This window comes from Priapulus caudatus, unplaced genomic scaffold (assembly GCF_000485595.1).
Source record: "Priapulus caudatus unplaced genomic scaffold, Priapulus_caudatus-5.0.1 Scaffold20, whole genome shotgun sequence".
In the NCBI taxonomy this organism is placed as follows: Eukaryota; Metazoa; Priapulida; class Priapulimorpha; order Priapulimorphida; family Priapulidae; genus Priapulus; species Priapulus caudatus.
This window is the reverse complement of record NW_014577081.1, coordinates 1,012,536-1,023,271: the sequence shown is the minus strand read 5'-3', so window position 1 is coordinate 1,023,271 and position 10,736 is coordinate 1,012,536. Positions and strand designations below refer to the sequence as shown.

The 10,736-nt window shown below is 47.6% G+C and overlaps 1 protein-coding gene across 1 annotated transcript in view; it reads left to right on the top strand.

The window, feature by feature from the left end:
- Positions 1–9,473, top strand: part of LOC106811812 (cytosolic carboxypeptidase-like protein 5) — a 12,842-nt gene extending 3,369 nt beyond the window's left edge. The window contains exons 7-15 of the mRNA XM_014815536.1: positions 10–840; positions 2,649–2,818; positions 3,487–3,616; positions 4,099–4,298; positions 4,766–4,974; positions 5,469–5,662; positions 5,992–6,110; positions 7,342–7,440; positions 7,783–9,473. Of these exons, the coding sequence (XP_014671022.1) occupies positions 10–840; positions 2,649–2,818; positions 3,487–3,616; positions 4,099–4,298; positions 4,766–4,974; positions 5,469–5,662; positions 5,992–6,110; positions 7,342–7,440; positions 7,783–8,017 (2,187 nt within the window). The 3' untranslated portion in view covers positions 8,018–9,473. The remainder of the gene's footprint in view (positions 1–9; positions 841–2,648; positions 2,819–3,486; positions 3,617–4,098; positions 4,299–4,765; positions 4,975–5,468; positions 5,663–5,991; positions 6,111–7,341; positions 7,441–7,782) is intronic.
- The last annotated feature ends 1,263 nt before the right edge of the window (positions 9,474–10,736 follow it).

The following is a 10,736-nucleotide window of genomic DNA, read 5'->3' as shown; positions in this document are numbered from 1 at the left end:
AGCGGAGAGCGGGGGGAGGGGAAGGGGAGGGACGAAGAGAAGGGCGGCCGGGGGAAGACGAAGGAGAGCGCGGCGCAGGACGCCGCGGGGGGCCGGAGGAACGGCGGCAAAGCGGGGAAGCTTGGCAGGGAGGCGCAGGAGCGGAGGAAGTCGCACCCGGGCAAGGAGGAGACCACGAGGTTGCAGCGCCTGCCCGTGATCGAGCGCGTCGACAGCGGTGGCGCCCCCGTCGTGCTCACCAGCAGCCACGCCGCGACGGGCGACGGCGTTTTCGAGACGGACAGCAGCAGCAACGGCAGCATTGCCGCGGCAACCGACGTCGGCACGGCAACCGACGTCGACGATATCGCCGCGACGGGCGACATCGCCAGCTACACCTGGAGGGATGCGCGGGCGCGTGACGGTGGCGCCTTCTTTCCGGCGATCCGCGCGAGGAAGCCCATCGCCGCGGCAACGACGACGACGACGTGCGACAAGCGCGACCTCGCCGCGACCCCTGACCCCGCCGCGTCCCCGGGATCCCCGGCGCGCGAGTACAGCTCTCCGCCGAAGAAGTTCTGCGTGCAGGCGGCTGCGGCGCCCCCGCATGACGTCGCCGCGGTGACGATCCCTGACCTCGTCGACCGCATGGGGAGCGTCTCACTGGAGGACCGGCTCGGGCGTGGCCCAGGGGCGGGGTCGGCGTGGGGGCGGTGGCGGGACGTGGAGTACACGGAGGCGGAGGCGGCGGCGGTGCCGGCAGCGGAGAGCGGACTCGCCTATTACATCGACTTGCACGGACATGCGTCGAAGCGCGGATGCTTCATCTATGGCAACCACATGGAGGATGAGGATCAGCAGGTGAGGTGGATGCGGGGATGGAGGGACAGAGATGCCAACCACTACGATTTATTCGTATTTTATACGAATTTCTATTCTTTTTGCACCACTACGACCAGTTTGTATCAAACTACGAATTTCACTATGATAAAAAAAAAACAAATTCGTTTACCCTCGGAATGCAGGAAATTGCATCTCAGAATCAAAAAATTTTCCGGGGGTCATGCCGGACCCCCCTAGCAAACTCGTGTCACTGCGTGACCCTCAAACTACTAATTTGATGTCCAGAAACTACAGATTGCTTCAAATATGTGTTGGCATCTCTGGAGGGATGGGAGGGATGTGGGGGGATGGGGAAGGGAAGGATGCAGGGGTGCGAAGCTGCATGGGATGCTAGGATGGATGTGGGTCAGGGATGCAGGGGTGCGAGGATGCACAGATACAGGGATGCAGGGTGTAGGTTGCAGGGATGTGTGAAGCAGGGGTGCGAGGATGCAAAGATGCAGTGGTGTGGTGATGGAAGGATGCAGGGTGCAGGGATGTGTGGTGCAGGGGTGTAGGCATGTTGCACGGCAACATGAATGCGGGACACAGGAATGCTTTTTAGCTCATCTGACGAAGTCAGATTCAGCTTGTAGAATCGCATGAGCGTGCGTTCATCCGTCCATCCCTGTGCGTCACCAGTTGGGCACAAATCTTAACCGCTCGACGTACGGTTACGATATTCGGGACGTCGGGGGGGAGGGAGATCGTGAAAAGGACTCAGGATGACAAATTTGGGGGTCAAGGGTCAAAGGTCAAGATGTGTAAACGGAGGGGGAATATTTCCCCCTTAACTTAAGGTATAGGAGGAAATACGGAATTGCGGCGCAAATCTGAACGGCTTGACCTATGCTCTTAATATTCGGTGTATAGTGTGATGGGCAGGAAACTCATCACCAGTGCGAAATTGGAGGTCACAGGTCAAAGGGCAGTGGGGGAAAGGTCGGATATCAGACATTTTCTGAGGATATGGCCTAATGGAGTGAAAACCTTTTTTGTTTCAGCGCTGACTTTTTTTTATCACTTTATTGAAAGGACCATGAAATGTGCTTTCCACTGACGTGCGAAGAGTAAGTGTCTGATAATCTTTTGACCCTCAAGAGGAGGGTTAAACATGGATTCCTGAACTGCCTCAATGACGTCCCAGTGTTGTCATATTCATGGCACATCAATAATCTAGAAACCCAATAAGCATGGATAGCCAAACGCGTACAGCATGAGCGTCACGGCTGAAAGGTTGTTGGATCGAATCCCATCTGATTTTTTATTAGTTACCTGTTTTCCTGTATTTTTCTATCTTTATCCATTAAACTATTTTTTTCCAATTAACGCAAATATTTACATGATTTATTTACAACAATTAATTTTTCCTTTTTTTTTAATAGGGTTAGGGTTAGGGTCACAATGCACCATAAAACAGGAGTTTCAGGCACGTGATTTGTATCAACCAATGGGATTTGGGAGGTATGCAGAATGCAGAAGGTTGCTGAAATGATGTGTACGCAACTGCGTATCTGCATATCTGCGCCTAACAAAGGTGTCACTACGCACGACTTAAATGTGACGTTTATAACCGTAACAACACACCTCAGATGAGCCCAGTCGCTCTGCGGCTCTTGTTCAAATGGAGCGATAATGTTTTACGATTCTGCATTACTGATGTACGAACTTTTTCTATCTGGTAAACCCAATCCTTTAATAATTATAATTGTGTGAATTTTTACCGCTTTAGACTTATTATTAATTCACTACATATTTTCTTCATTCATTACGATTTCCTGCGTCAGATGGCAGCACTGCTCTACACGAAGCTGCTGTCACTCAACACGCCGCACTTTGACTATTCCGGCTGCAACTTCACTGAGCGGAACATGTACACGAAGGACAAACGCGACGGCATGTCCAAGTCTGGCAGCGGACGCGTCGCCACGTACAAAATGACCGGCATCAGCCACTGGTGAGCATAATACGCACGTAGTGTGGCGATGTACAGATCAAGTATGTTACGTATGTACTAGGATGGTGTTGACATGTAATATGCATGTCGTAGTATTGTATTGTATCGATATAGTACGTAATAGGATGAGTTTGACGCGTAATATGCACGTGGTGTTGCAATATAGTGATGTGGTACGTAATGTAATATAGTGCGTAATAGCATGGACGTGAATAGACAGTGAAGTGACAGTGGCATAGGTTTCGATGTGTACCGATCGCGCAAGCCCCCACTTCTGCGATCGTGCGTGCCCCCGCCCCTCCCCTGCCTTTGCGACCGTGCACGCCTCCGCCCCCTGCTCCGCCCTTGCGATCGTGCGTGCCCCCCTGCCCCGCCCTTGCGATCGTGCAAGCCTCCGCCCCCCTGCCCCGCCCTTGTGATCGTGCACGCCTCCGCCCTCCTGCCCTGCCCCTGTGATCGTGCATGCCTCCGCCCCCTGCCCCGCCTTTGCGATTGTGCACGCTTTCGCCCCCTGCCCCGCTCCTTCGATCGTGGGAGCCTCCGCCCCCCTGCCCTACCCCTGTGATCGTGCACGCCTCTGCCCCCCTGCCCCACTCCTCCGATCGTGCGTGCCTCCGCCCTTGCGATCGTGCATGATCACTCTAACACGTCGTTGATTCCCCGCACAGCTACACGCTGGAGTGCAACTACAACACGGGCTGCGTCGTCAACGTGCTGCCGCTCTCGCTCAACGACCGCGCGACGCCGCCGCCACCTATAGGCCTGCCGCCGAAGTACACGCCTCACATCTGGGGCGAGGTAAGACGCTCGCCAGGTGGTGCTTGCATTTGTTACATCTCGCGTTGCGTTCACTTGTGCGTCGATCACGCTTCTTCGCCGATCTTTAATAAGTGGGTAGCGCGTTGTGGATTATCCGTAATATTTTCACGTCGTTCGCAATTGTTCGTCGTTCTCGTCCGAGTTTCGTGAAAAAAGATTATTGCATGGAAGTATCGCGTTCAAAAATTTTGCTCAAAAATCTCTGCAGAGACGTACGAATTTTCGTAAAATCCGCGTTATTCCCACTTCACTCGCTGGTCACTCACCCCTCATTCGCCCCTCATTCGTTGACCATACGTCATTCACTTGCCCCTTATTTTCCCCTCATACGCTGGTCGCTCACTGGTCATTCGCTAGTCACTCGCCCCTTATTTGTCGGTCACTCGCCCCTTATTTGTCGGTCACTCGCCCCTTATTTTTCTGTCACTCGCCCCTCACTCTACCTTGTCCTTCCATCTCAGGTGGGCAAGGCCCTGGCCGTCGCCGCGCTGGACATGCTGGAAGCGAACCCGTGGTCGCGGCTGCCACGCTCCGAGCATCAGTCGATGCGCGGCCTGCGCGACTGGCTGCGTCGGCAGCTGAGAGCCGCCAACGGCCTGCAGCGCTTCAGCATGCCGCGGCAGACGCAGCGAGCCCCGCCGCCGCCGCCCTCCGGCAACAGGTATGACGAGCGCCGAGGGTCGGGGTCAGGAGAAGGTCGGGTCATGAGGAGGTCGAGGTCGGGTCAGGGTTGGGAGGAGGTCGGGTTGGGTCGGGCGGGGGTCGGGAGGTCAGGTCGGGTCGGGAGGTCAGGTCAGTCGGGTGAGGTCGGGTCGGGGTTGGGAGGAGGTCAGTCGAGTGGTGTCGGGGTCAGGTTGGGTCGGGTTGACGTCGGGTCAGGTCGGGCCAATAAAGAATAATTCTGGGGTTTCACTCGAGTACCACCTTGGTGTACGTGATTGCACAGGTTTAATTGGATATAAACGAATTAGGATTGAATATCGGCATTTGATATTCGGCGCCCATGGATTAACGCGTGCAGTGCCCCCCCCCCCGCGATCATCCCCATGCTATCCCTGCGTCATACGCCCCTCGTTCTCGCTGTCGTCGCGCGAGCTGTGCGTTCATCCGTGCGTTCACCTGCTACAGCAACGCCAGCACGTCGTGCCTGCCCGCCACCACCGCAGCCGCCGCCGCTGCAGCCGCCAGCAGCAAGGCCGCGTTGTCGACGTGTGCGACGAGGCACGCCGTGGCTACGGCGGCGCGGAGTAGCCGGTCCGATCTTCAGCGCCACGTCTCGACAGTGAAGCGGACGAGCGAGAAGATGCCGGGAGGCAAGGCGGCCGTGCTCGTCAACGGTAAAGCTACCCGGGAGCACGGGAGCAGAGGGAGAGGGTTGGGTGGGAGAAAGGGGAGAGGGTCGGGTGGGAGAAAGGGGAGAGGGTTGGGTGGGAAAAAGGGGAGAGGGTTGGGTGGAAGACAGGGGAGAGGGTGGAAGGAGAGGGGGAAAGAACTAGACGGTTGGGTGGGAGGAGAGAGGGAGAGGGCCGGGTGGAAGGAGAGAGGGAGAGGGTTGGATGGAGGAGAGAGAGGGAGAGGGGTAGAGGGTGGAAGGAGACGGAGAAAGAACTAGACGGTTGGGTGGGAGGAGAGAGGGAGAGGGCCGGGTGGAAGGAGAAGGGGAGAGGGTCGGATGGAGAGATGAGAGGAGATAGGTTCGGGTGGGGAACATAGACACCCATCAACTAGCTGTGCAGCTCAGGCAGTATGGTAGTATCTTGTTGCTGCATGACATAGATGACGGGTGGGGAGAGGGTGCTTGGCTGAGTGTCCAACGCCTCGCGTCTTGCAGGTTTTCACGTGGAAGCGCTCAACGCGAGAGGCAACGCGACGCGCGTTGCCGTGCCGACGACCACCAGGGGGAGCACGACGCATCGGGAGCAACGGGGCAGCGAGGTGGTCGCGCAGCGTCAGTCTCCCCCGTTCGCCATCACACCGATCGGCATGCGCTTCTTCCGACAGAACAAGTCCTCAAAGTCGCCCGCGGTGAGGTTTGCTGCCGAGTTATGTAAAGCAGGAGTGCCTAATTACAGATTCCGAAATAATTCTGAACATCTTATTATATATAGTATTAATATTTATTGTCTAAGTATATATATACATGTGCGTGCGTGCATGCATGCGTGTGTATATATATATACATGTAAACGTACATAAATAGAATTTAATTCAAAGTATAGAAATAGTGTGTCATATATTTATTTCATAGCAAGCTTTCAAGACATTGTCTCTTCATCAGGCTATTGATAAAATTGGTAACGCGATTTTATGCATGTACAGGCTTTTTACATTTTACTGATTTTATTGCTCACCAGAGGTCACCACCAAAGCAATTGTCATTGGCGAGACCAAACTTCAAGCCTCAGTCTGCAGTTATGAGACAGCTTTCTGACCCTGTCATCATCAAATCAGCAATGGCAGGAAAAGGAGATATGTAAGTGCTATAGCAGAAAAAGCATTATCACTTTATCGCTTATATATGTGACAAATGCACCATGCTTATCATAATTATTGCATTTTAAATAACGGTACAGAATACAATTGTTGTCATCATACTATAGGAGTACGAAATGTAGATCCTAAACTATTATTGAGAAAGTGATTCTTTTTTAATTCACCTTGACATCGTCAAGATGAGCTATTGCCATGGGGTGTCATTCGTCGTACGTCCGTCCGTTCGTCAACATTTGGCTACTGTCAACGATAACTCGAGAACCGTTTGACCCACATGTTTCAAATTGGATATAGTTGTTACTTCTGTTGGAGAGGTTTGAACGTCCTATTTTGGAGCACGCCAGTCAACCTTCTTTGGAGCCACGTCCACTTTTTGGCAAAAATGGAAATGGCCATAAGTCAGTTTAGGTTCAATGGATTTTGCTCATTTCTGGTATGTGATTGAATGAGGACTGGCCCCAAAACATATCACACAGGTTTTGATTTTTTTTTAATAATGCAAATTAGGTAGATTTTGGCAATTTCAGTGTCTGCCTACAGTCAACGATAACTCAAGGAACAGTTTGCCCACGATGTTCTGCAATTGCATCATACAGTTGTTTACTTCGCTATGGAGCCAGATTTGAACGTCTATGTTTGGAGCACGCCAGCGACCTACTTTTGAGCCGGCGCCCACTTTTTGGCAGAAAGATGAAAATGACCAGATCTAGATTCACTATCGATTCTTGTTAAATTTTGGTATAACTGGAATGTGTAAGGCTGCAGCCACCAAATACATTGTTACTCCTCAATGTGGTGAGAATGACAACGTCCTATTAGTTTATTTCTCTAAACTGGTTACACTCTACAATCATACCTATATACGTGGTAATATTGGTTTTAAGATTCATGAGTTCACAGCGTAATTGATCCTGGAAGTATTTTATTGTTTTATATTTGCGCGATATGTCGAAATCAAAATGCGAATCATTAGCGCGTAGTTGGCTATCTTACGTCAAGATTTAGACTTTCAGATCCTGAAACATTTATTTTTTTCGCATCAAAAACTGTATGCATATATCAGTTCAAAGGAGTATATAATAGGAGATATCTATATAAGGGAGTTCTCCCCATATATACTGCTGATCCTATATCATCCCCGCCCCTCATCTTCTTATCACAACCAAGGTGAGCTACAAGTGCCATTGACACTTTCATTTATTTATACACAGGTTAAATATCATAAAGTGTAAGCCAGGCCATTCAGCCAAGTCTCCTAGTAACACAGGCAATAAGAAGACCAAGCCTCGTAGAAAGAGTGTCACCGGCTGGTATGTCAAACTCTTCTCCTCTTTCTCTCTCTCTCTCTCTCTCGCTCTCTCTCTCTCTCTCTATCTCGCTCGCTCTCTCTTTTTTATATACAGACTCTTTGTTATACACTCGTGATATTGCTCAAATCTGTGACGGTTTTGCATTTTCGTAATATATCGTATCATCAGTAGTAAACCTGTTTTCATTCAGTCCCGGTATCGTACATGAAAACGTATAGTAAGGAGAAACCTCGTTTCTGACATGCTTCTTCAAAGTCTATTCACGGGATATATAAGTACGCACGCACGCACGCGTCAGCACCCACGCGGAATTTACACGTGTTCTCTCGACATTTGTCGCAGGATCTACGATTACCTAGGAGCTTGGCAATACCGTGACTTCCAGCGACAGCTGTGCGACCGACACAGATCGCATTTTTACCGTACGAGTATTTTCCTGAGACTGTTCTCACCTCACGCATTCGTCATGTTAGTCAGGACTCTGTCGTACAGTGGCGCTACGCCGTGGCACTTTTACACGCTTGTCCACACCCACACGCACTGTCGTCAACCTATTCATTGGTGCATTCTGGCCTAGGGGGACAGCAAAAAAGAGGAAGAGAGGAAGAAGTGGAGAATGGAGAAAGGTGGAGCGAGAAACATATATATATATTTTACTTTACTAGAAACTGTTGTAAGTGCAGTGTGGGAGAGTTATTTATTATTTATAGTGGCTGTTTACAACAATCTTTTCACGTTGTGTATATAAAGATATATATATATATATATATATATGTATGTAGAGAGAAATATATATATAGACATATTGGTATGTAGATAGACAGTTAGCATAGATATGTAGAGGTGTTCGTTTTACAAGTGAGCCTTTACCATATATTTGTTTTCCCATTTCAATACTCATGCAGCTACACCTATTTTCAGTGCAGCTAGTGGGCCCCTATGCTTCATTTGCTGTCTAACACGTCTCACGAAATAACCAAAAAATTCATTCTATATCCATCATTTTAAGCAATCATTTTGTTCGTTTTTTGACAAATTTTGCACGATTCATTTTAATATTTGACACCTCGTTTGAGTTTTCCTGTCAGGTGTTTACATTGATTTACTGAATGTGAAGAGAATGTGCTCTTGGCTGGTAATGAAAGAGTTGTTACGATGAGAAAGGAAAAAACGACACAAAGTGAATTGCTACACTGTATACAATATGCACCGTTGTGAATTGTTGACGTGTATATTACCATTTACCAGTGCTGAGCTTAAGCTAATCCTTAATCCACAACCCATTTTGGCTGCTGGATTATGCATTAGCACGAATTGCTAGACATCTATGGTCACGTTGCGTGACTAAGTGTGTTTTCTACTATCACAAGAACTCTTCTACTCACGTTTTGCGCGATGATGCCGTGCCAAAAACCCTCTCTCTCAGTTCAGGTTCATCGTTCGACCAAAGTAATGCCGTTTAATGTCACTCAGCTTTACATAGGTTTGTGTAGTAACATTGTAATTCATAGAGAATCGACTGGTGTGACACCCATTAATGATTTAAAAAAGATTTAGCGCTAAAGAGGGGGATATATGATTATTTGATCATTTGAAATAGGCGCTATAGTGTGTATAAATTAGCGCCTTAAAAAAATAACGAAGATCGGCCGTATTGGTGTAGGTTATATTCTGTAAATTGAGCTGTTAAATATTTATCGTTTATACATGATGCATGATTGCATCCGGCTCTGTAGAATAATTTATTACGTCTCTTTTTTTCAGTAACGTGATATTGGTAAAGTGTTTTCATAATTTACAACAAAATACAGTCATATTCAATATGAAAGTTAGTGCGTATGAGAGAGGAAGGGATGCAGATAGGGAGAGCGAGGTGAATCAGAGGTAATAAATAAGGAAGTTAATATGAAAATAAAGAGCCAAAGAAACAAAAGGGGGAGCCAAACCAAGTGAATGATATTAGTGGCATTTTATTGTAAAGGTTACTGCATTCGTGTTGAAAGCAATAAAAGTAGCATTTAATAACTAAGAAATTGTCTTTTCTTCTTTAATTATTTTTAAAGGTGAATTATCAGTCACACATGCAATCTTATACAAAGTATATAGTCTTGTATAGAACCGTTATTCTTTTCCCTGTTACACTTTAACAGCACACTTGGCAATAGAAGGAAATTGATTATCTTCTAATTTGTATATATATTATTACGAATTCAATAAATAGCAGTAATAATAATAATAATAATAATAATAATGATGATGATGACAGGTATTATTTACAATGTATATTCACATGTTATTCACATAGAAATAATATAGGTAGACTCTATAATAATATTTAATATAAATATATATAATATAATAAATAAATATAATTAAAAAAATATTAAATATAATCAATATATATAATATAATATAAATAAATATAGGGTGACGGCCACCTACCGGCAGCCTGACCGTCGCGTTAACCTTCATAACGTTAGGTTGGGGGCTTTACGTATGATTGATTACTCGATGATTTACACTGATTTTATGGATTGGTTATTCCCATTCATTCAGCGTTTCACTCATTTTCTCCTAAATCTAGGCGGGCATCTGCCCCACACACTAACTATGGCCTTGCTTCCAAGGAGCCTCCCTGGGTTTCGTTGTTTTTTGCGACATTCCAGATTTCGCACGTGCATAGCATCAGCCAAACGAAATATTACGCAGTTGAAATACACATTTAAAGTAAATTGCACATACTCCCAAGTAGTTTAAACCCAAAAGTAATAAATTGTTAAGACTATATACAGAGGCGGATCCAGGATTTTTGAAAGGGGGGTGTCCAGGAAGAAATAAAGGGCACTTTTTTCCTGCTTAATTTTTCTGGTGTTTTAAAGAACTGCCAAAGGCAGCTTATGCGACGTGCCTTCGGCTCGTTGCCACTTAGGGGGGAGACCTCCTACAAGAATTTTTTTTTTTAAATTGGTAAATTCTGAGAGCATCTGAGCAGTAAATTTTTGGGGCACTTTGAAATTAAAGGGGGGTCCGGACCCACCGGACACCCCCCTACATCCACCCCTGATATCTCGAGATTGCCACACAGTCTGGCAATCGGTAGATTGCGCTCATGGGTGCAAATGCCATGGGGACACAGGTCGGCGACACGTCCCCCCAACTTTTTGTAGGGTGGGGGACACATTAATCATTATCAAAAACCCCAGGTTTTTGAACATGTGCTTCTGCATAATTATAAGCCCCTTCTATAATATTATTATTTTGTGGTTGTCTCCACTACACTAAATTAAAAATAAAAA